The sequence below is a fragment of the Notothenia rossii genome, assembly GCF_949606895.1.
Source record: "Notothenia rossii genome assembly, chromosome: 1".
NCBI lineage: Eukaryota > Metazoa > Chordata > Actinopteri > Perciformes > Nototheniidae > Notothenia > Notothenia rossii.
The window spans coordinates 95392625-95418906 of NC_136912.1; the positions used below are offsets into that span (position 1 = coordinate 95392625).

At 40.4% G+C, this 26282-nt stretch overlaps 2 protein-coding genes across 5 annotated transcripts in view; both read right to left on the reverse strand.

Annotated features, from left to right (window-relative positions):
- The window catches only part of LOC307019154 (microtubule-associated protein 1S-like), a 26717-nt gene extending 22893 nt beyond the window's left edge, over positions 1 to 3824 (reverse strand). Inside the window, exon 1 of the mRNA XM_079649803.1 lies at positions 2954 to 3824. Within this exon, the coding sequence (XP_079505929.1) occupies positions 2954 to 3161 (208 nt within the window). The 5' untranslated portion in view covers positions 3162 to 3824. The remainder of the gene's footprint in view (positions 1 to 2953) is intronic.
- Positions 3825 to 7158: 3334 nt separating this feature from the next.
- On the reverse strand, positions 7159 to 25788 carry LOC307028065 (NLR family CARD domain-containing protein 3-like). Of its 4 annotated transcripts, none has more exons than XM_079662808.1 (8): positions 25662 to 25788; positions 25245 to 25349; positions 24335 to 24570; positions 21347 to 23165; positions 20655 to 20819; positions 11887 to 12057; positions 11338 to 11381; positions 7159 to 8324 (listed from the first exon to the last, which is right to left on the reverse strand). In XM_079662808.1, exons 1-8 carry the CDS (start codon positions 25769 to 25771, stop codon positions 8317 to 8319), a joined length of 2658 nt encoding a protein of 885 aa, XP_079518934.1. In that variant the 5' UTR covers positions 25772 to 25788; the 3' UTR covers positions 7159 to 8316. The 4 variants fall into 4 exon arrangements, with proteins under 4 accessions (XP_079518934.1, XP_079518932.1, XP_079518931.1 ...); XM_079662806.1 differs by lacking the exons at positions 7159 to 8324; positions 11338 to 11381; positions 11887 to 12057 and adding exons at positions 13683 to 13916; positions 14822 to 14992; positions 15898 to 16068 and having other exon boundaries at positions 21347 to 23162; XM_079662805.1 differs by lacking the exons at positions 7159 to 8324; positions 11338 to 11381; positions 11887 to 12057 and adding exons at positions 13683 to 13916; positions 14822 to 14992; positions 15898 to 16068.
- Positions 25789 to 26282: the final 494 nt, after the last annotated feature.

The window sequence follows — 26282 nt, forward strand, 5'->3', positions numbered from 1 at the left end:
GGCTAATGTTGGGCTATAAAGGAACTACAGCACGGTCACATGACTTCACGTCACCACCGCTAAGCTAAAGGAGGCTAATGTTGGGCTATAAAGGAACGACAGCACGGTCACATGACTTCACGTCACCACCGCTAAGCTAAAGGAGGCTAATGTTGGGCTATAAAGGAACTACAGCACGGTCACATGACTTCACGTCACCACCGCTAAGCTAAAGGAGGCTAATGTTGAGCTATAAAGGAACTACAGCACGGTCACATGACTTCACGTCACCACCGCTAAGCTAAAGGAGGCTAGTGTTGGGCTATCAAGGAACGACAGCACATTTACCAGGTCAAACTCAAAATGTGTGATGACTCCAAACTACACGCTCCATTCATCTGAACTCATAACTCAAGGAAGATGTTTTTATGTTGAGTCTGTAAAGTCCTGATTATTGTTAGTAATACAATTCTGAATGAGTCTATGCTGTCTTCTCTCCAGCTGTGAACACAATCAGGTTGATCAGTGAGACTGTAGATAATCGATCATGTGACACTTCAAGAAATCAGATGATCAGATATAAACAACCTCAGTGTGTCCGACCGCCAGCTCTCACTTCCTGTGTTCACATTATTATGGGATGTTGCTGTGTGGTGAATCCATCAGCAACATCCATTACAGAAAACTCCATCAGAGTGAGACCTCCTCCATGTTTCCTCCTATCATCACATGCTGTTTCCTCCTCAGCAGGAAGTGAAACAGAGTTAGTAACTTCCTCTTTGTGTGTCAGCTCACAGAAAATTAAGAAAAACACAATACTGAATACAAACAGACAACAGCCTGAAAAAAACGGACAAAAAACTTATGGAGTTGAAGAGGTGGGTTTTGAGGAGGGACTGGAACAGGGTGAGGGACTCAGACTCACGGAGGTCTTGGAGAAAACTGACAGAAAACTCACCCTAAAATATCACAAAATGACTGAAAACCTACAAAACAAAATCTGAAAAACAGGCTTAAAAAACTCTGAAGAAGTGCTACCAATTAACTACCAGATAGGCAGCTAAAACCTGACCTTGAACTATCACAAAATTGACTGACAACCAACTGTAAGATCTTAGAAAGTTGACAGAAAACTGACCGTAAACTTTTAGAAGACTGACCAAAAGCTAACCTTAACCTCTCAAGAAAGTGACTGAATAACAGCTGAAAAACAGACCAGCCCAGACGCCTGACTGTAATTACTGTAACACAGCCTGCAGATATAGAGAATGTTTCTGAACCCACATGATGAACAAACACAGTTAGTGTTCAGTCATCAGGGTGTGTTCACTGCTGTCTGTGGTTTATGTTTCAATGTGTTCAGAAGTTATAAACTGTAAAAATGTTGCAGCTCTTAAAACAATCTGCAGTTTGTATATATTAAACACTAAAATAAACCTTGTTGGTATATTACCATAATGCAGTTATAGAGATAAAACACAGCCTGCTGCATCATTAAACTTTTACTGAGTTTTTGACTGTTAACCTACTTCAAAACAGGAACCAAATGTAAAACAGTCAAGCTCCACAAAATAAAAAACATCCGGTGGGGAGGGATTTTCAAAATAAAAACATGAACCCTGGAGGACAGGATGTCCCGCATCATGCCGGCTGTAAAGTCTAAATGTAACCCTAAAAACACATGGCAGAAACACACTGGTTCCTCTCATGGTGGAATATGTCCTTTGTGTTTCCTTCACGTGTTTAATAGATAAAGCAGACTTTTAATTTGAAGGAATAAAGACGTAAACAAAAGGGAACAAGATGGAGCTATGTTAGCTTAGCATGCTAATCTCGTGTCTTCCATCCATCGTTTTATATTTTATAAAGTGTTATTTTTCCGGTTTAAACGCCACTAACCAGAGGAGACTATCCGCACATGTTTACTTTAAGACTTTGTGTTAAACACTGGGTAGAAATATGGAGAAAAAGGACTTTAATTATGTAAGGATAAGACGTTTAGTAAACAGTACGGCAAAGTACTTGGTGTGAAAGACAGACAGGCAGATAGAGAGAGACAGAGAGAGAGAGACAGAGAGAGAGAGAGAGACAGAGATTAATACTAATAAACATCTGTCTCTCTCTCATTAAAACACAATATATGGACCCACTGTCTTTAGGTCTACGAATCAAAACACTACCTACTGCTTCTAGTTAAAGATTATATAATGTCCTTACTTTCGCTGTTAGGAAATAACGGATAAACGGAAAATGTGGTCAAAATCACACAGAAAACAAGCCATTACATATCAGAAAACCGACCACTAACTTTGGGAATAGTGGCAGAAAACTCACCAAAAACAGACTGAATGGAGACCCTTTTGAATTTAGGTCTACGAATCAAAACACTACCTACTGCTGCTGTAAAAGATGATATACTGTCCTTACTCTAGGACTAAAGATGAGGGCCCTTCTCTCTAAACTATATTTGAGTTGGTTTCCCTGGAATATCTTTAATAATATTCTACAAATCTGACCATTTCTATAACATCTGGAACATTCACTCAGGTTAAATTAACCTCCTGAAATCACAATCATAACATGCATTCTCCTGTACCCTCCTATAAATGTGTATTTTTTTAAAGAATATTGTAAGTGAGTGTGTGTGTGTGTGTGTGTGTGTGTGTGTGTGTGTGTGTGTGTGTGTGTGTGTGTGTGTGTGTGTGTGTGTGTGTGTGTGTGTGTGTGTGTGTGTGTGTGTGTGTGTGTGTGTATTTTGTAAACATCGCAATAGAAATAAAATAGCATTAAAAAAGAAGTAGCACATATACATGTTGAATTACAAATGTAAAGTAACAAAATATAAAGCAGGATATTATATATACATAAGTATGAGAGGAATGGAATATTACATATTAATCAGTAATAATAATAAAAAAAACGTTAGTGCAGTACACAGGAGGACTTCTATTTTGAAAGGATGTCTGATACTCACCGGTCTCTATCTGCTTCAACAGCGGCTCCAGAAGCCCGTTGGTCCGCATAGACCCGACCACCACCAGCACCGAAAAACCCGCAGAGCCAGGCCGGGGAGAGGAGCCTTCAGCCCGGGCAGAGGCTCCAGCAGGAGACGGTCCTCCCGGTGCTCCGGTTCCTCCAGTTCCTCCGCCCCGCTCCACCGCTACCGCTGCTGCCGCCATCATGCTGTGTGTGGACTGTCCACTAGTGACGTCATCCGAACACAAGCCACGCCCACTGCTGTAAACTTCTTCTTCTTCTTCGTCGTCTTCTTTTTACGGCGAAATGGCGGCTGGTAAAAAGCGTTAAAGGCGCATTACCGCCACCTTTCTGTATTCAAGATGTATTTCTGTCTAATAAGGTGCAGTAGTGGATAATGTGGATCAGTTTGTATAAATATTCCACATTTCATTTGACCATATATATTTTTTCTCTTGTTGTTATCAGTTTAAATACCAATGACAAAAACATAATTATAAACCTTTCCTACTCATATTGGGTGCTAACGTTCATCATATGTCCTGGGGCCCTGTCTCAGGTCGACTATTTTCATTTCCTCGCTCCTCGGTCTCACCGGAAGTTGATTTGTCTGCCATGGCTCTTATTTCTGCCGGAGGACCGAAGATTGAGGAGCGATGAGCGATAATGGAGGAGCGATAATCGAGGAACCACCAGTCCATCCTCCGATGAAATCCTCAGATACTCGCCCCTCCCCCTTACTGTGTATCGCTCACTGATTGGACGATGCAGTGCATGCACTGATCTCATGCTTCTTGTTCTTGACACGAGAGCAGTACCCCAGCGGAGTGAAGAAAATAAATGAAACTCACGAGAGTCACTCCTCAGTTTAAACTGTGTTTTGTTTCAATTCATGTTTCATTTAGTTACAAATATGTGATATATCTGAACAACAAAGTGGTCAAAAATCTTTTTCTTTATTTATTGGAAACATTTTCATGATCGCTTTTTTCGTTTTATATTTTCATTTACTGTCATTTCCATTCAGTCAGTCATTAAGTGCTATTAAAATGTTAATGTGCTACATATCCACACAAACAAACAAAGTGTGCAATCCAATGAATGTTAATCTAACTGGGTTTTGATAGATAACATATATATTTTTCTTCTCTCAATTATTTTATTTCTATTGTGCACTCTAATCAATATTAATCAAACTATTGTTCGTTTATACATTTTAAGATTGGCGTTTATCTTTTTTGAGAATGAGTTCTTATTTGATTTTATTTATTGGGGTCTACAACAGATGATACAAATGTTTGTGTCAGTAAGTGTGTGGCAGGGGTGTTTGTGAAAATAACGGGGACAGAGCTGCTGTCAGACGAACAGCTGTGCGGCGTCATCACAAACGGACGTCGCTTCACGTGACGCTCCGGAGGAAAGGACGTCCCATTGCTCTTAAAACTCATTTCCCAGCTTCTCGTGGTTTCCTTGCGTCCCTCCATGTTTCTCTGGAGGGAGGGACTAAACACAGGGAAACGACGCAAGTGAGGGAAGCAAGGATTTAATTTAACCGACCTGAGACGGGGCCAATTCCGATGAAATCCTCCGACACTCGCCCCGCCCCCTTACTGTGTATCGCTCACTGATTGGACGATGCAGTGCGTCCACTGATCTGATGCTTCTTGACATGAGAGCAGTTTCCCAGCGGAGTGAAGAAAATACATGAACCTCACGGGAGTCACTCCTCAGTTGATGCTGGGTTTTGTTCCAATTCATGTTTCATTTAGTTACAAATATGTGATATATCTGAACAAAAAAGTGGTCAAAAATCTTTTTATTCATTTTTGGGAAACATTTTCATGATCGCTTTTTTCGTTTTACATTTTCATGTATTGTCATTTCCATTCAGTCAGTCATTAAGTGCTATTTAAAATGTCAATTTGCTACATATCCAAACAAACAAACAAAGTGTGCAATCCAATGAATGTTAATAACTGGGTTTTGATAGATGGGTCATTCTACAGAAAAGGTGGAAGTACTGTCACTTACTTTTGCAGACACCAAAATATATGACGTTGACCTAATACTCACATTCATTATATATGTTGAATAAATAGAGATTGTCTTTGCAATGGTACTAAATAAAAAAATGAAAAAAATTGTTTTATACATAAATTGCAATTTATTTAAAATGCCAAGTTCAAGGAACTGCCTTGTCACTTTGATCATACATGGGAGAGGAGCCTATAGTTTTCATTTAAAATATTTTTTTTTCAATAAATAAATCTCATTCATATTTACATAACATTACAAGCATTACATATAACACTGAAATGGTAAAAAAAAAACGCAAATTATTATTAATAATATCCAATAAATGTCAGTCACCCAAAATTACGTCTCGTGGCTGAACCTGCGGTCCTGCCTGACTCTCATACTACTTCCCTGATGGCTCCCACAGGACTCTTGACATCCTCGTGGATTCATCTTCTTATTATAGACACATGCATTTCCAAACATTTGGTCTACCTGTAAATGTATTATCTTTTCGATTTACACACGGCATCTATTGCACGTCTGTCCGTCCTGGGAGAGGGATCCCTCCTCTGATGCTCTCCCTGAGGTTTCTCCCATGTTCCCCTTTAAACTGTGGGTTTTCTCTGGTTTTTCCTTGTACGATGTGAGGGTCTAAGGACAGAGGGTCTAAGGACAGAGGGTCTGAGGACAGAGGGTCTAAGGACAGAGGGAGTCGTGTTGTCATACTGATATTCTGTACAAACTGTGAAGTCCACTGAGACAAATGTAACATTTGTGATATTGAGCTATATAAATAAATATTGATTGATTGATTGACTGACACTGGTACTTGCGTACCATGCTGTGAATGGATCTGGCCCTTCCTACATCCAGGACATGGTTAAACCGTACACCCCAGCACGTGCACTCCGCTCTGCATCAGCCAAACAGCTCGCTGCACCCGCACTGCGAGGGGGACCCAAGTTCCCATCAGCAGAAACACGTGGGTTTGCTATCCTGGCTCCAAAATGGTGGAATGAGCTCCCCATTGAAATCAGGACAGCAGAAAGCTTACACATCTTCTTCAGACTGAAAACTCATCTCTTTGGACTCCACTTCCAGAGATAGAATTACTAACAAAGCACTTATATACTAATAAAGGACTGGCTGATCTAGAGCCAGTTGAGTAGCACTTGAAATGTTTGGCTCTATGAAACCTGATGTACTTATATGATTCTGTTTTCTTCAAGTTTGTATTTTGTTGGTCGAGCGCACTTATTGTAAGTCGCTTTGGATAAAAGCCTCAGCTAAATGTAATGCCATGTAATGTAATTAATCCATCAGCAGTTTAAGATCTTTCTGAGACCTTGAGATGTTTGTGATTTCAACCCTGTTCAAGATTCAAGGCTATTATTGGCACGTGTACTGTACATAGCTACAGTGAGATATATCAATGAAGATCTGAGGTCACAGGCTCCTCCAACAGAGCAACAATACAGCAGATAAAATAGTGCAAATAAATACAATAAAATTGAATATAGTAGAAATAGTGCAGGATAGTCTATAAAAGTAATTGGAATATTGATAAATAGTTCTTCCAAAAGTGCAGGTGTTTAACAGTCTTATGGCCTGTGGGATGAAACTGCCTGTCAGAATCAGAATAAAGTGTATTAACGAGGCGTGTGGCGCAGTGGACTAGTGCGTTGGTGTTGGGATCAGGGGGTCACAGCCAGGTTCAAACCCCACTGCAGTCAGCATGTCGTTGTGTCCCTGAGACACTTCACCCCAAAGTGCTCCTGTGGGGATTGTCCACAGTATTGAGTATGTTAGTCACTTTGGATAAAAACGTCTTACAAGTGACATTTAATGTAATGTAATTGCCAGGTACGTTTACACTTACAAGGAATTTGCTTTTGGTATCTGGTGGTGCGAACATAAACAATAAAAAAAAGAAGTAGGTAAAAAAAGAAATATATTACATTACATGTCATTTGTTAGAAGCTTTTATCCAAAGCGACTAACATACATTGAGTACTGTGGACAATCCCCACAGGAGCAGTTTGGGGTGTAGTGTCTCAGGGACGCAACGACATGCTGACTGCAGTGGAACTCGAACTCGCTACCCCCTGATTCGAAGTCCATCACACTAGTATCCACTGAGCCACAGCCTCCCCATAAGGATTGTACAAAATACGTTTTTTTAAGAAACAATTTAGCATTGCAATGTAGGATGCTAAAGACAAGTATTTATACAAATAACCTTAAAAGTAAAAAAAAACTAAAAAAAACACTGAAGACAATGAGTTGGAGTTTTGGATTGAGGACCATAATTCAACCAAAAATTAAAATATTAAATTATCTTTATTAACTCTGTTCTTCTTACATAATATAAAGCCTCCCTGACCCAATGTCTAACATCTCTTTAAAACTCATTTGTTTCCTGATTTCTGTCTTTAGAGCTTCTCTTTCTTGTCTGTTTATTCATCTAAAACTAGATGCATTCAAAACATGTGATAATAACGATCAGAATCCCTTTATTAGTCCCACAGAGGTGACATGTACATTGTTACAGCAGAAAAGAGCCAAAGACAGATTCATGTTACCTAAAGCAGGCATAATGTTTTTTTTTTTAAATAAATAATCATTTAAAAAAAAAGTTTGGTCACGAATTATTCAAAAGATTATTTGCGCGGCACACCTTCATATGATCATTATAGTTATAAAACAAGAGAATAAATGAAAAACAGTTATGAAATACTATATGACAGAAAACAAGAATACAGTTTGAAAGGAGAGTGATTTGTAAAATATCCATAAAGAAAAAGAACATCTGTTTACAGTTCTGTTTCAAATGGGTGTTGAGAGAGGTATCCATAGATCTCTTCATTTTGCTCTCTAAGTGCACCAGGTTGATTGATCTTCCCGGGGGAGCATGCCCCGGACCCCCTTAGAGGAGGTTAGGTCCACTCCCCACTTGTTAAAAAAATGCCGTACACTGTGTGTGTGCGTGTGGCGAGTGTTGCAGTAGAACATTCCACTCTAGCGCCCGGTGTCTTAATGGGAAACCCTACATGTTTGAGCACCCTCTATGAAACGTCAAGCTACCCCACAGCACCCCCAAAAGAAAATGTCTGGCGCCGCCACTGCTTAGTGTAAGGTATTACCGGGAACATGAGTGAGAAATAGTCACGTGTGATTAATGCAGTCGGGGTGATTAACGCAAACATGTCATCCTTTAAAACTGTTCTTCCTCTTCTCCGTAGACGTTCTGACTCTTTCCAAAGACTTGAGGGACAGAAATGTCAGGAAACGAACCAAAGGCAGGATTACGGAGCTGAATGCCTGATGGTTAACAATATCCCCTCATGGACCTGGAAGATAAACAGAGAAATACTCTAGTTATATAACCAACAATCACTTTAAACAGAGATCTCTTAAAACATGAATAATAAGTTAGACACAAGTTCAATGTGATGTCACAGAGATATTCATATTCCTCAGCTTTCCCAGTGGTGGGTTTATTTATTTAAAATATATCATTTGTAACATTTCCTTATTCAAATGTCAAAAAGCGATTACCCTATGGTATTTACACATTCCTTTTGAGTAGCGTACATCCAATACCTGTTCTTTCACACAAGTGAAAAGCTAGCATCAGGCTATAAAGGAGCTACATCACAGTCACATGATTTAACATCACAGCCAATGAGGAGATGAGTTTCTCCGTGATCAGCGTGACGACGTTATTATGAATCTAGCCACTCGTTAGAACCGCCTGTTTAAAGGCACTCTTCGAGCTTTATATTATTTAATAGTTAAACATTTATTTTCTTGCTGTTTTTGTGTTTAGTGAAGGTATTATTATTTAGTGTTGTTATGGAAGTGAGTTAAAAGTTCTTTTTTTTTTAATACAACATTGTATTTTTCAAAGTTCAGGATGAAAACTTGGACTTTCAAATAAATTGTATTTTTTTGAATGATCAAAACTTATAACCCTGAAATGGCTCCATATATGTGCACCCCTTAAGCCCCGCCTACTTTCATTAAGCCCCGCCCCCCGAGCTAACGTTAACATTTCTCTTAAAATGGTGTTAATCACATTATTTCAGGCGTCAAACCAAATACACATTTGACTTGAAGACAAAGGAACAGGAAGTGCAGAAATGCTGAGTCATTTCAGGGTTTTAGGATTTGTTCCTGTGGTCGCTCGCTGCCATGGACGCGGGAAGGGGGGGTGCTGAGGGGGCTGCAGCACCCCCATCTGTTGGCGGAGAGTTGTAACTGCAACGCCAAAAAGTTCACTAAACAAATCCATACAAAAGTTTTATTTTGAGTTCCTATTTTTGAGTTAGCATTTTAGTGTAAGCAGTCCATAAAAAGCTTCACTATATAAGAGAAAGTGATAACGTGGTGTGCTTCTTCTGTTGCTCTGCTATAGAAAAGAAGCTCGTCAGTGCAGACAAGATCAGGGATGGGAGTTTTGTGAAAGGAGGATTTAACAACTGGCGAAAGGAAGGGGAAACATTTAGGGAGCATGAGAAGTCCCATCAACACACAGGCCGTCCACAAACTGGCAGCATTAAATAGACCCTCCAGAAAAACGCGGGCAAAAATCCTTTATTATGCGATTAAACATGCGGGGGTTTTATGTGATTTTATGCGGTGAAATTGCGGGAAGTTGCGAAATATGCGGAAAGTTGCGAAATATGCTAAATATGCGGGGGAAAAGAATAAAAAAAAAAAAAAATATTGGGCTGTCTTATTTATTCTCTCTCACACACAACCTGCCACTAACGTTAAACCCCTTTACTATTCAATTAAACACATTCAATGTTTATTTATTGTAAAAGCAATTGGGCTTTTTTAATCTCACACACACACACACACACACACACACACACACACACACACACACACACTTCTCCGCCTCATTCTGTTTTCATTTACTCGTTCGTTATCTGCAGCTTCAATCTTGTAGGCTACTCACTTCGTTTCTTGTAGCCCTCTAAAGGGTTTTGGAGGTTGATGCCTCGCTGAATGTGAGTTGTTTGGCTTTCTTGTCCGCAGCAGCAGAAAGCATTTTCGAATGTTTGAATGAATCAAAGTGGGTCGTCACCGTCGATTTTCTCTTATGCTCCAACACACAGTTGCACGGGGTGCAGAATAGTTTCCCCCCACTTTTTGCCCGGTCTTTAGTAGAAATGTTCGTCAAGATTTTTTCATCTTGGTGTTTTCTCTCTCGTGTGAGCTCCACACGTTCACTCTATAGTGTTGTTTACATTCTGTGATGCGCGAGCTGATGACGTCACGTCAAGACGAGTCAACTTTTTTTTTCTCTCAACTTTGTGGGAAAAAATGCGGGGATTATGCGGCCTTTTGATAAATATGCGGCCTTTTAAAAATCTGCGCCATTTTGCTGATTATGCGTTAAATTCTGCGATCGCAGAAACGCGTTTTTCTGGAGGGTCTAATTAAAACGAACACCGATGAATGCGCTGCTCTCACAAGCTGTTGCTAAAGACCAAACGACTGCATTTAATATGACGTTATTATACAGGGCCGCCCCTCCCTACACACGGATCACGCAGACTGCGAGGCTCCCCCCCAGCGCACCCCCAACTCTGACTGACCTCCCGTGTCCCTGCTCGCTGCCATCAGTGTGTGAATAAGAAGTCAAACATATAAGGCTGCTGTTATTTTGCAGCTTACAGAATGAATGAGAAGTTGATTGGTGTGTTGGTATTCACACAGATTCCATTCAATCAATATATTTAATTTCACTTTTCAAGGGATATTCTACGCATCCTTTGTTTGTGGGACAGTATCAGACCCGAACGCAGTTCTTGAGCAAAACGTTTCAATCTGTTAAACTGTCAGTGGAAACAAAACATTTAAGTGTTATGGGTTTATTTTAACAATGTGATCGCATGATTCCTTCAGGTATTATTGCAGATCTGCTGGAAGCTAGCTAGCTAACCTTGTCCTTTCAGATATACTGACAAAAGACTTTATACGGTTATATATCTTTATAATATCTACACTTTAGTGTCCGCCTCTCAGTTTTGTTTTGAGCTTCTTGCAGCGTTTTCTTTTTACAGCGGTTCGTTAATGTCTGTTTTTTAGTAAACGCTGCGCATGTTTCCTCAAGTTGGTGAATATGCTCTAAATGCTGTTCATGTGTTGTCAAGTTGCTGAAGATGTTTCTTCACGTGTTTTGGCACATTTGTGTTTTTACATTGTATTTGAAGCTTCAGCGCCTTTCTCGATGTTAGACATAAACGGGAGGCATAGATTTCATCAAGTGATACATAAATATATTACCTATGATTTGATTGCATGTACGATAGTTTGGATATATTTGGAGGATATGAGTTCAATACTCACATTTCTTCTGGATCTTGACTCTGATCGGCTCTCCTCCTCTGATCCTGTAGGGATGAACACAATCCAACAGTTTTAGATCCAGTTCAAAGAAGTGTTTGTTCTTTGAGTCAGCTTCAGAGTCCTGATCTCATGCTTCACATTCCATCATATCCTCTCTGCAAACACTACGACTGACTGCCACAGCTCTCAGCTGCATCACAGAGTTAACTAGGCATTAGTCCAGGAACAAAACAACTTCATAGGAAAAACTAACAGACTAACTTTTTAACTGTAAAATGTGTCTGTTAACAAGTTGCACCTGACTGAAATGTGGCTTTGCATTGTCAGCTTGCATTATATTGTTCTTGGGAGAACGCAAGAAAAGAACCATGAGATGAACAAAAGGAGAAACTGCAGATAAATGGTAACATCACTGATGTGTTGTGCTAAGCTAGGCTACGCCTGGAAGGTGGAACTGGAGAGATTCCCCAGTGAGAGGAACACATCCACCTCCCTGTTTTCAATACAATCCTGCTGAACCAGCAGAGACTGAGTCGACCCCTCACTGACCTGAGAGTCTCCAGTCTGCAGTCTGGACTCTCCAGAAGATCTCTCAGCAGCTTCTCTCCTGAATCCTTCAGAGCGTTGTGACCCAGGTCCAGATTTCTCAGATGGATGTTGGACTTCAGAGCTGAGGCCAGAGCAGAACAGCTGATCTCTGACAAACTGCAGCCCTCCAGTCTGAATAAAGAAAACATGATGTAAGTTTAGAAAACAATGTTCCTGATTGAAATAATGAAAGGTTTAATAATCTGATGATAGCTGGAGAAGTAGAGAATGTAGACGTTTATAAAGTGGACACTCCCAACAGGTTAAAAACAGTAAGATCCAAAAAGTGAAAAGAGCTCTCATTAATATGAAAGACAACGTTCTTCACCTTCAATAAAAAGTGGAGACTTCACATCATAAGCTCTGCTCCTTCTACACTAACTCGTGATGTGCAGCCAGACAAATCAAAACCCACAGAAACTGATTCTGTTACATCAATCTTGGACCTAGTCATAGTAACTAGGTACGTTATTAGGTTACAGTTTCCAGAGAATCGTCTCTTTGCTAATTATTACGTTAAGTGAGCTGACGCCAAGCTCAGAGGAAATGCAAAGAGGCTACATTCAGATATAATACAGTTGAGTGTTAGTTAATGAAAGAAATGTATGTGCGTTCATGTGCAGACGTATATATAGTTTGTTAATTGAATAATACCAGCAACAGTGAAAACCTTGTGAAGACTTACAGAAAGCGTTTGACCTCTGTCATTGCCAACAAAGGGTATATAACAAAGTATTGAGATGAACTTTTGTTATTGACCAAATACTTATTTTTCACCATCATTTGCAAATAAATTCTTTAAAAATCAGACAATGTGATTTTCTGGATTTTTTGTTTCTCATTCTGTCTCTCATAGTTGAGGTATACCTAGGATGAACATTACAGGCCTCATCTTTTTAAGTGGGAGAACTTGCACAATTGGTGGCTGACTAAATACTTTTTTGCCCCACTGTATATAGTTTGTTAATTGGATCATTTATATCCTGCAAGACTCCTAAAGAAGTCATGAGATGATGACCTTTCGACATCTGGAACATGTCCAAGTTTAGGAGGCCTGACAATGTGTGTGCGTTAAACATGTTTAGGGAACATGTTCGTGTGTCTTTTAGAAACCTATATCTGCCCTGTGTTTCTGGTATCCGTGGGAGCATTGCTGTATGACTGCTGGAGAGCAGGTCATGTTTCCCCATTGTTGTTTGGTGGTGCACAACTAAATCATAATGATTAATCTCAACTGTTTCTGTGTTTGTGTTTCATTGATTCCTCTCTGTTTCATTCTTTCCTGTTGTGAGTGCTAAACCTCCACAACATTTCAACTCAAGATCACAGAGTTTACAAAGAAGTCAGGATGGATTTAGAAGAAATGTGATCAAAATAAATAGAGACTATTTATCTCAGGAATAGTGGAGACATAGATCACAGCATCTTCTGTGTAAACTATTCAGTCAGTGTGAGCATCATGTAGCTTCAGAAACATTTTAGAAACAGCAACAACTGAAAATATTTGTTAGTGTTTGATAGAAATATTTAATTATTGTATTCATGTGTTTATAATGTCATTTATTTATTTTAAAACATGATGGAGAACAAAAGATGAATTTCAGGTGTTAAAAGGTTCAGAGTGAATTATGCAGAGTATGATTTTTCTTTAACAAAGCTCTGCTACAGTCAATGAGCTAAACCACAGAAGAAGAAAGTAGACTTTAGCATTGAGATGCTCAGTGAGGATCAGGATCATATCAGCCTGATGTCTGCAGCTCAGAGTCAACACAACTCTCACATATTCATCTCAGCACAGAAGTTAGAGATGGAGAACTGACCTGAGAGTCTCCAGTCTGCAGTCTGGACTCTCCAGAAGATCTCTCAGCAGCTCCACTCCTGAATCCTTCAGAGCGTTGTGACTCAGGTCCAGATCTCTCAGATGGATGTTGGACTTCAGAGCTGACACCAGAGCAGAACAGCTGATCTCTGACAAGCTGCAGCACCTCAGTCTGAATAAAGAAAACATGATGTAAGTTTAGAAAACAATGTTCCTGATTGAAATAATGAAAGGTTTAATAATCTGATGATAGCTGGAGAAGTAGAGAATGTAGACGTTTATAAAGTGGACACTCCCAACAGGTTAAAAACAGTAAGATCCAAAAAGTGAAAAGAGCTCTCATTAATATGAAAGACAACGTTCTTCACCTTCAATAAAAAGTGGAGACTTCACATCATAAGCTCTGCTCCTTCTACACTAACTCGTGATGTGCAGCCAGACAAATCAAAACCCACAGAAACTGATTCAACTCAAGATCACAGAGTTTACAAAGAAGTCAGGATGAATTTAGAAGAAATGTGATCAAAATAAATAGAGAATATTTATTTCAGGAATAGTGGAGACATAGATCACAGCATCTTCAGTGTAAACTATTCAGTCAGTGTGAGCATCATGTAGCTTCAGAAACATTTTTTAAAGAAAAAGCAAAACCTGAAATTATTGGTTAGTGTTTAATAGTTTTGATAGAAATGTGTATTAACTCTATTCATCTGTTTATTATATCATTTATAAAAGAAACCGGATGGAGTATATAAGATGAATTCCAGGTGTTTAAAGGATCAGAGTGAATTATGCAGAGTAGGATGTGTCTGTTAACAAGTTGCACCTGACTGAAATGTGGCTTTGCATTGTCAGCTTGCATTATATTGTTCTTGGGAGAATGCAAAAAAAGAACCATGAGATGAACAAAAGGAGAAACTGCAGATAAATGGTAACATCACTGATGTGTTGTGCTAAGCTAGGCTACGCCTGGAAGGTGGAACTGGAGAGATCCCCCAGTGAGAGGAACACATCCACCTCCCTGTGTTCAATACAATCCTGCTGAACCAGCAGAGACTGAGTCGACCCCTCACTGACCTGAGAGTCTCCAGTCTGCAGTCTGGACTCTCCAGAAGATCTCTCAGCAGCTCCACTCCTGAATCCTTCAGATCGTTGTGACTCAGGTCCAGAAATCTCAGATGGATGTTGGACTTCAGAGCTGAGACCAGAGTAGAATAGCTGATCTCTGACAAACTGCAGCCCTCCAGTCTGAATAAAGAAAACATGATGTAAGTTTAGAAAACAATGTTCCTGATTGAAATAATGAAAGGTTTAATAATCTGATGATAGCTGGAGAAGTAGAGAATGTAGACGTTTATAAAGTGGACACTCCCAACAGGTTAAAAACAGTAAGATCCAAAAAGTGAAAAGAGCTCTCATTAATATGAAAGACAACGTTCTTCACCTTCAATAAAAAGTGGAGACTTCACATCATAAGCTCTGCTCCTTCTACACTAACTCGTGATGTGCAGCCAGACAAATCAAAACCCACAGAAACTGATTCAACTCAAGATCACAGAGTTTACAAAGAAGTCAGGATGGATTTAGAAGAAATGTGATCAAAATAAATAGAGAATATTTATTTCAGGAATAGTGGAGACATAGATCACAGCATCTTCAGTGTAAACTATTCAGTCAGTGTGAGCATCATGCAGCTTCAGAAACATTTTTTAAAGAAAAAGCAAAACCTGAAATTATTGGTTAGTGTTTAATAGTTTTGATAGAAATGTGTATTAACTGTATTCATCTGTTTATTATATCATTTATAAAATAAACCGGATGGAGTATATAAGATGAATTCCAGGTGTTTAAAGGATCAGAGTGAATTATGCAGAGTAGGATTTGTCTGTTAACAAGTTGCACCTGACTGAAATGTGGCTTTGCATTGTCAGCTTGCATTATATTGTTCTTGGGAGAACGCAAGAAAAGAACCATGAGATGAACAAAAGGAGAAACTGCAGATAAATGGTAACATCACTGATGTGTTGTGCTAAGCTAGGCTACGCCTGGAAGGTGGAACTGGAGAGATTCCCCAGTGAGAGGAACACATCCACCTCCCTGTGTTCAATACAATCCTGCTGAACCAGCAGAGACTGAGTCGACCCCTCACTGACCTGAGAGTCTCCAGTCTGCAGTCTGGACTCTCCAGAAGATCTCTCAGCAGCTCCACTCCTGAATCCTTCAGAGCGTTGTGACCCAGGTCCAGAAATCTCAGATGGATGTTGGACTTCAGAGCTGAGGCCAGAGTAGAATAGCTGATCTCTGACAAACTGCAGCCCTCCAGTCTGAATAAAGAAAACATGATGTAAGTTTAGAAAACAATGTTCCTGATTGAAATAATGAAAGGTTTAATAATCTGATGATAGCTGGAGAAGTAGAGAATGTAGACGTTTATAAAGTGGACACTCCCAACAGGTTAAAAACAGTAAGATCCAAAAAGTGAAAAGAGCTCTCATTAATATGAAAGACAACGTTCTTCACCTTCAATAAAAAGTGGAGACTTCACATCATAAGCTCTGCTCCTTCTACACTAACTTGTGATGTGCAGCCAGACAAATCAAAACCCACAGAAACTGATTCAACTCAAGATGGACTTAATCCATGACAAACTGGAGTTGAGACCAGGAGGCAGAGTCGCAGTCTTACACGCTTCTCTGCGCTCTCTCCTAGGCAGTCATCCATAGGAATCCCGACCCCAATAAAATACCCAATATTAACGGTGTGTGTGTCTGCCCAAGGACAATTTAAGGTAAAACCTAATAGAGGTGTCATACATAATAACTTAATAAAAGTAAATGTAACAACTACTACAGTGCAACAAAACAGGAAGATTAAATGTGGTCTCTTAAACATAAGATCTCTAGCATCTAAAGCAATACTGGTAAATGATTTAATATCAGATTATAATATTGATATATGCTGTCTCACTGAAACTTGGTTGAGACATGAAGAATATGTCAGCATAAATGAGGCCACTCCACCCAGCCATATCAATACTCATATTGCCCGAAGCACGGGCCGAGGAGGTGGAGTTGCAGCAATCTTTGACTCAAGTTTACTTATCAATACTAAACAAAAATTAAATTATACCTCCTTTGAAAGCCTCATTTTCAGTCTTACGCATCCGACCTGGAAAACTTTGCAGCCAATCTTATTTGTTACAGTGTACCGTGCACCAGGTCCTTATTCAGAATTCTTATCAGAATTCTCTGAGTTTTTATCAGCTTTCTTAAAACAGATAAAGTAATTATCGTAGGTGACTTTAATATTCATGTTGACGATGATAAAAATAGCCTTACTGTTGCATTTAACTCTATATTAGATTCTGTTGGTTTCTGTCAGAGTGTAAATAAACCAACCCACTGCTATAATCACACTCTTGACCTTGTTCTGACTTATGGTATTGAAATTGAGCAACTATTAGTCGAACCGCATAATCCTGCTTTATCCGACCATTTCTTAGTAACTTTTGAAGTACTGTTACTAGACAACAAAGCATTAGTCAAAAGCTCCTGCAGCAGAAACCTATCTGTTAGTGCTATAGCCAAATTTAAGGAAGAGATTCCACCAATACTTAACTCGATAGCATGTCTGCATGTAGGGGAGGAAACTTATACAAAATGTACACCACCCCAAATTGATCATGTTGTTGATAGTGCTACAGATGCGCTGCGAATAAAATTAGACTCTGTTGCTCCTTTGAAAAAGAAGAAAATAAAACAACATAGATTAGCTCCATGGCATAACGCCCAAACCCGCAAAATAAAGCAAAAGTCGAGACAACTTGAAAGGATATGGCGTTCCACTAAACTTGAAGAATCTGGTTTAATTTGGCATATTACTCTCAATGAATATAAGAAAGCACTGCGTAAAGCGAGAGCAGCATACTACTCTTCATTAATAGATGAGAATAAGAATAATGCAAGATTTCTTTTCAGCACTGTAGCCAGGCTGACAGAGAGCCACAGCTCGACTGAGCCTTCTATTCCCATAGCACTCAGTAGGAATGATTTGATGTGCTTTTTTAACGATAAAATTGTTACTCTTAGAAACAAAATCAATGACCTCTTGCCTTTGACCAGTATAGTGTTATCAACAGCTCCCGGAAACGTAAGTTCTAATAATATTACACTAGATAGTAAACTAGAATGCTTTTCAGCCATAAACCTTGAACAATTAAATTCAATGATTCTCTCTTCTAAACCATCAACGTGTATCTTAGACCCGATTCCAACTAAGCTGTTAAAATAAGTTTTTTAATTAGCACTTCTTTATTAAATATTATGAATATGTCTTTATTATCAGGCTATGTTCCAAAATCATTCAAAGTAGCAGTGATAAAACCGCTTCTTAAAAAGCACAACCTCGATCCAGAGGTTTTAGCCAACTATAGACCTATTTCTAATCTTCCGTTCCTCTCAAAAATTCTTGAGAAAGCAGTCGCAAAACAGCTGTGTGATTACTTAAGAAACTATGATTTATTTGAAGATTTTCAGTCTGGCTTTAGAACACAACATAGCACAGAGACAGCTCTGGTTAAAGTCACAAATGACATTCTAATAGCCTCTGACAAGGGACTTGTCTCTATTCTTGTCTTGCTCGATCTTAGTGCTGCATTTGATACTATCGACCATGATATCCTATTGCAAAGACTAGAGCACTTAGTTGGCATACAGGGAACTGCTTTAGGCTGGTTTAGGTCTTATCTATCTGAACGCTCTCAGTTTGTACGTGTCAACGATGAATCTTCCATGCGAACCAAAGTTAGCCATGGAGTGCCACAGGGCTCAGTGCTTGGACCTATTTTGTTCACCCTATATATGCTTCCGTTAGGCAATATTATAAGGAATCATTCTGTAAACTTTCATTGTTATGCGGATGATACTCAACTATATTTATCAATCAAGCCTGATGAAATTAATCATCTAAATAAAATTCAAGACTGCCTCAAGGACTTAAAAACGTGGATGACCTTAAATTTTTTGATGTTAAACACGACCAAAACTGAAGTTATTGTACTTGGCCCGAAGAATCTACGAAACAAATTATCTAAAGATATATTAACTATGGATGGCATTAATTTGGCCTCCAGTGAGACTGTAAGGAATCTTGGTGTTATATTTGATCAGGATTTATCCTTTAACACCCACATAAAATCCATTTCAAGGACCGCCTACTTCCATCTACGTAACATTGCAAAAATCAGGCATATCTTGCCTCAAAACGATGCAGAGAAACTAGTCCATGCATTTGTTACTTCAAGGCTGGATTATTGTAACTCCTTATTATCAGGGTGTACCAAGAAGTCAGTCAAGTCGCTTCAGCTGATTCAAAATGCTGCAGCTCGTGTACTAACCAGAGTTAGGAAAAGGGACCACATTACTCCTGTTTTGGCTGCCTTACACTGGCTCCCTATAGAACACAGGATAGAATTTAAAATTCTTCTTCTCGCCTACAAAGCCCTTAATGGGCAGGCGCCATCTTACCTTAAAGAACTCATTATACCCTATTGTCCTACTAGGGCATTGCGTTCCAAGAATGCAGGGTTGTTGGTTGTTCCTAGAGTCTCTAAAAGTACAATGGGAGCCAGAGCCTTTTCTTATCAAGCTCCACTTTTGTGGAATCAGCTTCCAGTTTGTGTTCGGACGGCAGACACCCTATCCGTTTTTAAGAGTGCGCTTAAGACCTTCCTTTTTGATAAAGCTTATAGTTAGGGCTGATTAGATTCAGCCCCTAGTTTTGCTGATATAGGCTTAGTTTGTCGGGGGACATCTTACTTCTTCCTTCTCTCTGTCTATACCTGTGTACTCTCATGTTCCGATTAACCCAGCTTCCCCAAATTTCTTTCTTTTTGGTGTCTATATACGCCGGGATCCGGAGTCATGGATGATCCTGCGGTCCTGTGTCATGGATTGCGAGTCCTGGATCTTGAGTCGTGGCTGCGGTCCTGGATCATAAGTCCTGGATGGATATCCTCGTGGATTCATCTTCTTATTATACACACATGCATTTCAAAACATTTGGACTACCTATGTTGCAAATGTATTATCTTTTCAATTTACACACGGCATCTATTGCACGTCTGTCCGTCCTGGGAGAGGGATCCCTCCTCTGTTGCTCTCCCTGAGGTTTCTCCCATTTTTCCCTTTAAACTGTGGGGTTTTCTCTGGAAGTTTTTCCTTGTACGATGTGAGGGTCTAAGGACAGAGGGTGTCGTATTGTCATACTGATATTCTGTACAAACTGTGAAGTCCACTGAGACAAATGTAACATTTGTGATATTGGGCTATATAAATAAACATTGATTGATTGAAGATCACAGACTTTACAAAGAAGCAGCACCAGAGTCTGAATAAAGAACACATGATGTAAGTTCAGAGAACAATGGTCCTGCTTGAGATAGTTCAAAGTCTCATCATCTTTTCAGACCTGGAGAGGGTTCAGATGCCAAGGTCAAAAATGATGAAGATACTTTTAGAAATGTAATATTAGATAACTATAAATTCATTGATAATGCATCAGAAGAACCTCCTCCATCTCCCTCACAGCTCATCAGTACTGACAGCATCTCCACTGACTCTTGGAGCACAGTGTGAGTCTGTGGAAGCTCACACACTGTCCCCTCACACATCTACTTTCTCTGCTTTCTGTTATTCTTGTCAAATATTAAACTATTCAGCCTGTTCAGGAATCGATGGGAAACCTTCAACTTTTTCAAAATATTTAATATTTTTCTTGTCAAATATTCAACAATTTAGAAAGAAATGTGAATTTATTAAAATATCTTTGTACTCAGGCAAATTATGGAATTATAAATATATAAATGATAAACACAGGACAAAACCACATGAACTACAGCCAGTCATCTGACCTCAGAGTCTCCAGTCTACAGTTTGGACTCTTTAGTCCAGAACTCAGCAGCTCCACATCTGAATCCTGCAGGTCTACTCTCAGCTTCAGCTCTCTCAGATTGGAGGGGTCAGACTTCAGAGCTGAGGCCACGACTTCCCAGTCTAAGAATCCACTGTCAGGAATTCTGTTAGAACACATATTACAGAATTAATTTATATAAAAAAAGGGGAAACAACATATTTACTTCATGCATTTGAGGGAAAACATTTTGAACACCATGATCTGATTCCCACTGGATGTTAGTCTATTTAATATGTGGTGATCTGATCCCATGTCTGTCACCTCTTTGCTAGCTACCTTCTAGACTAGAGAAGACTAGAGTCAACATAAATCAGATATTGCTCGGTGTCTAATTTAACGATAAAGAAACTGCAATCCTTTCATAATAACTTTACTGCATTCAATGACATATGTAAAGTTATTCTGTATGTTCTGATCACATGTTGCTGTGATAAAGCATCCTTCATATTATTTTGACAAGGAAAATGAAGAGATGAAAAAACTGTACCATTTTTTAATTATTAGAATAATTGTATTAATTAAATGTTGCTCTCACAGAATGTGAAACAGCAACAAGTTGTATAGTGTTTATTTTAAAAACTAAAATCCTTATCTACACTAATCTATAAAGTGAATCACATCTGGACTCACACAGCCGTCCTGCAGTTCTCCACAGCTGGAGTCAGTCTCCGTCGTCCCTCCTCAGATGTTTTGGACTTCTCCAGGTCCAACCCATCCAGAACCTCCTCTGACATCTCCAGCATGTAGGCCAGAGCTGAGCAGCGTGTCACAGAGAGTCTCTTCTCTGATCTGTTCTCTGACTTCAGGAACTCTGTGATCTCCTGATGCACTGAGTGGTCCTTCATCTCTGTCAGACAGTGGAGGATGTTGATGCTCCTGTCTTCATCAGAGTCTTCATCACTTCTCATCTCCTTCAGGTTGCTGATGGCTCTCTGGATGACTTCTGGACCATTGTCTGTGCGACCCAGCAGGCCTCCTAAGAGTCTCTGGTTGGACTCCAGAGAGAGGCCGTGGAGGAAGCGGACAAACAGATCCAGGTGGCCATTTTCACTACAGAGGGATTTCTTCATGGCTCTCTTTAGGAAGACATCCAGGGATGGGTAATTCTGATCTCTGTTTTCACTGTTCTCATAGGGCCAGTCTCCCTGCAGGAAGTCCTTCAGCACCTCTGTGTCTCTGTTGCTGTAACAGTGCAGCATGTAGACTGCAGCCAGAAACTCCTGAATGCTCAGATGAACAAAGCAGTAGACTGTTTTCTGGAAGATCACACTCTCTCTTTTGAAGATCTGTGTACAAACTCCTGAGTGCACCAAGGCCTCGGTGACCTCAAGACCACAGCGCTGCAGGTCTTCTTGGTAGAACATGATGTCTCCTTTCTCCAGATGTTCAAACGCCAGCCTCCCCAGCTTCAGGAGAAGCTCCCTGTCAGCCTCCGTCAGCTGCTGTGGACTCGTCTCATGACCCTCTTCATACTTCTGCTTCTTCCTCTTGGTCTGGACCAGCAGGAAGTGTGAGTACATGTCAGTGAGGGTCTGGGGCAGCTCTCCTCTCTGGTCTGTAGTCCACATGTGGTCCAGAACTGCAGCAGTGATCCAGCAGAAGACTGGGATCATACACATGATGTGGAGGCTCCTGGAGCTCTTGATGTGAGAGATGATTCTGCTGGACAGGTCTTCATCACTCCATCTCCTCCTGAAGTACTCCTCCTTCTGGGCGTCAGTGAAGCCTCGTACTTCTGTCACCCTGTCCACACACTCAGGAGGGATCTGATTGGCCGCTGCAGGTCTGGAAGTTATCCAGACGAGAGCCGAGGGAAGCAGCTTCCCCCTGATGAGGTTTGTCAGCAGCACATTGACTGAGGACTGCTGAGAGACATCAGACACAACCTCATTGTTTCTGAAGTCCAGAGAAAGTCTGCTTTCATCCAGGCCGTCAAAGATGAGCAGCACTTTGCAGACAGCCAGCTGCTCTGCTGTGAGCTTCTGTAAGGTTGGATGGAAATCATGGAGCAGCCTGAGAAGACTGTACTGCTCACCTTTGATCAGGTTCAGCTCCCTGAAGGAGAGCGGGACCACCAGACTGACATCTTGGTTTCCCAAACCCTCGGCCCAGTCCAGAGTGAACTTCTGCACTGAGAAGCTTTTTCCAACTCCAGCGACTCCGTTGGTCAGGACCGCTCTGATGGGAGTCTGTTGGTCAGGTGAGGACTTAAAGATGTCCTGGCACTTGATTGGAGTGTAATCGAGGGTCTTCTTCTTGGAAGCTGTCTCCAGCTGCCTCACCTCATGTTGGGTATTAACCTCTTCACTCAGGCCTTCTGTGATGTAGAGCTCAGTGAAGATGCTGTTGAGGAGGGTTTCACTTTGATCAGTTCCTTCAGTCACACGTTCACATCTCCTCCTCAGACTGAGCCTATGTTCATCTAAAACCTCCTGCAGACCACGTTCTGCTGAAAGAGAGCAGAATAAAAAAGATGTTTTATATGAACTTATATTATGTACAACACAACAGGAAGAATCCTGTGTTCAGGCCTGAAGACAACAGGAGACAGCAGTGTTCCCCACAGAATGATACTTGTGGTGGTAGGGGGAGGGGGGGGGTTTGCTAATAGAGCACGCTCTTGGAGCGTCGCAGCGGGGTTACTGCAGAGCGCATAATTGCGCCACAGTTGCGCATGAGTGATGTGCAACAACATTTGACTTCTCTTTTTCTCGTAAGGTCTCCCTTTCTGTTGGTCTCTTATTAGCAGACCCTTCACACCATGGCAGAGCGAGCAGGTACAGGCGGCGTAGAGCGAGGGATCATTGTCCACTAGTTGATCGATCGCAGATGGCGTATTGCTCACGGACGGATAAAAAAAAAAAACCTAAATAGGTCCCGAAATATACTTGAGCGGACGTTATTATTACATTTCATTTAGCTGAGGCTTTTATCCAAAGAGACTTACATTAAGTGCATTCGACCAAGAAGATACAACCTTGAGGAAAACAGAATCATATAAGTACATCAGGTTTCATAGAGCCAAACATTTCAAGTGCTACTCAACTGGCTTTAGATAAGCCAGTCCTTTATTAGTATATAAGTGCTTTGTTAGTAATTCTATCTCTGGAAGTGGAGTCTAAAGAGATGAGTTTTCAGTCTGAAGAAGATGTGTAAGCTTTCTGCTGTCCTTATTTCAATGGGGAGCTCATTCCACCATTTTGGATCCAGGATAGCAAACCCACGTGTTTCTGCTGATGGGAACTTGGGTCCCCCTCGCAGTGCGGGTGCAGAGAGCTGTTTGGCTGATGCAGAGCGGAGTGCACGTGCTGGGGTGTACGGTTTAACCATGTCCTGGATGTAGGAAGGGCCAGATCCATTCACAGCATGGTACGCAAGTACCAGTGTCTTGAAGTGGATTCTAGCAGTTACTGGAAGCCAGTGAAGGGAGCGGAGGAGCGGCGTGGTGTGGGAACATTTAGGAAGGTTGAAGACCAGACGAGCCGCTGCATTCTGGGTGAGCTGCAGAGGTCGGAGGGCACATGCAGGTAGACCAGCCAGGAGGGTAGTGATATACCTGGGCAGGCAGCCCAAGTAAAGTCTATCTGTGGGAAACCCTGGACAGATGTTCAGACTTACTTTGTACTGTTCTGGTCTGACTGGCTGTCTGCAGGCCAGCTCTGGTTCTGGATCTTTCTCCACACTGGGGACAGCAGGGGTCTCCTGGTGGAGGTCTCTGCTCCCAGTATGAGGTGATGCACTGTCTGCAGAACCAGTGTCCACAGCTGGTAGAGACTGGATCCTTCAGGACGTCCTGACACAGAGCACAGCTGGACAGCTGCCCCTCCACAGGAACACCACTCTGCCTCTTCCCTCTGAGGAGATCAACACATCCTTTATAGCACATTACGGGGACTGATTTTCACCAATGGAACAACCCAAAGATGACAAATTCTTGTTTGATTTGTTTGTTAAAGTTCTTTATCTGTAGATGATATTTCATCCTGGTAACTGTTCCCAAGTGGTAGATATTTAGTGATTCATATAATTATGAAACAAAACGCCCTTCTGTCTGTAACATCATCGCCTACAGCATGTTCACTGTACCTCACAAGTTTTACTACGGCTAAATTAAACTTGTTTATGTAATAACTACATAACGATTCCAATTTGTAAAAGCAGTGAACACTTTGTCAGGTCTGTCCACAACAATGGCTGCTCCATTAATAGTCAAACTAACAATCAATGGTTGATACACACAAATGTATAACTTCAGTTTCAATATGAAGTACTGTAGAGCTCTAGGTGCCGATATGTTCCTGATCTGATTCAAGTACGTCTGCGTTTCTATACTGAGCTCTACTGAGTTTCTATACTGTGGGCTACTGCACTCATGTAATTATTAAAGAAGAGTTTAAAATGATCAGATGGCATATATATATATATATATATATATATATATATATATATATATAGATATATATAGATATATATAGATATATACAGTATATATATATCTATTCAGTTCACAGCAGAAACAGATTCTTACCTTGTGTCTGGGGGTCCAGGTTCATTACTGAAGTAGAGAGGTGTCCCCATAGACCAGTCACTCTTCAGAGACAGACAGCTGGGGACTGGAGACTCTGCTCTCTGTCTGTGGAAACAACAAATGGTTAACACACATCACTGGTTCTTGTAAAAAGCAGCGTTTGATTTCACTTTTGATTTTCTTTCCCCTTTAAAGATTTTTGTTCTTAGTCTAAACTTTATGTTTTAAAAATGGTGTTTGTGGGTTTCTGTTGTTACAATTCTTTGTGAGAGTGAAACGTTTTACACGTTCGAAGTTGATTTACTTAAACATGTCCACTCCACAGTGATGCTTTACTGAGTTTCTGTACTGTGATCTGCTACTCAGAGCAGATCAGACTCCTCTTCAGGTCAGTTCACAGCAGAAACAGATTCTTACCTTGTCTCAGATGCTCCAAGTGTATTACTCAGATCTGGAGGTTTTCTGGACACTGAAGATGTGTCCTCCTCCTCATCATCATCATCATACAAATCTCTCATGGTCTCCATTCTGAGAGATGAACTAGTAACCCTGGAGACAAATACATAAACACACACACTTTATAATGCAAGCATTTCAATCAAATCCATCATAATGATACATTTTGGTTTAAATTTGTGCCGTCCTGGGGTCCTCACACACACAAAACATACATAAACATACAACCAAATTAAAACAAAACAAAACAGCTCGTAATTTCATGCAATTTACAGTGCTGTATGAAGTGAAAACTAAAATGATCATCCAATTATCGCCATCCTAAGGCCAAACAAAAGGAAATACAAATAAGTGTACATAATAATATATATGCATACATAGCCACAGGCACACTTCAAATGTACTTTATAATACTTAAATATGTTTTAGCAACCTTTTGAAATGTACTTGAGAATGTTCCTGAATGATGTGGACCGGTAAAGAGTTCCAGCTGACCATGACTCGTGCATGCATGCACGTGCACGGTTGTGGCATGACCACCAAAACAGAAAGATATGGACACAAGATGTGTGCAAATGTATT

Bases quoted from the DNA above. Each gene is read 5' to 3' on its own strand.
- LOC307028065 (XM_079662805.1), bottom strand. From the start codon at position 25,771: ATGGAGACCATGAGAGATTTGTATGATGATGATGATGAGGAGGAGGAC. The intron at 24,571-25,244 runs GTAAGAATCTGT...TGATCTCCTCAG, and splicing joins CCTGGACCCCCAGACACAAG to AGGGAAGAGGCAGAGTGGTG. The intron at 13,917-14,821 runs GTCAGTGAGGGG...TTCTTTATTCAG, and splicing joins TGCAGACTGGAGACTCTCAG to ACTGAGGTGCTGCAGCTTGT.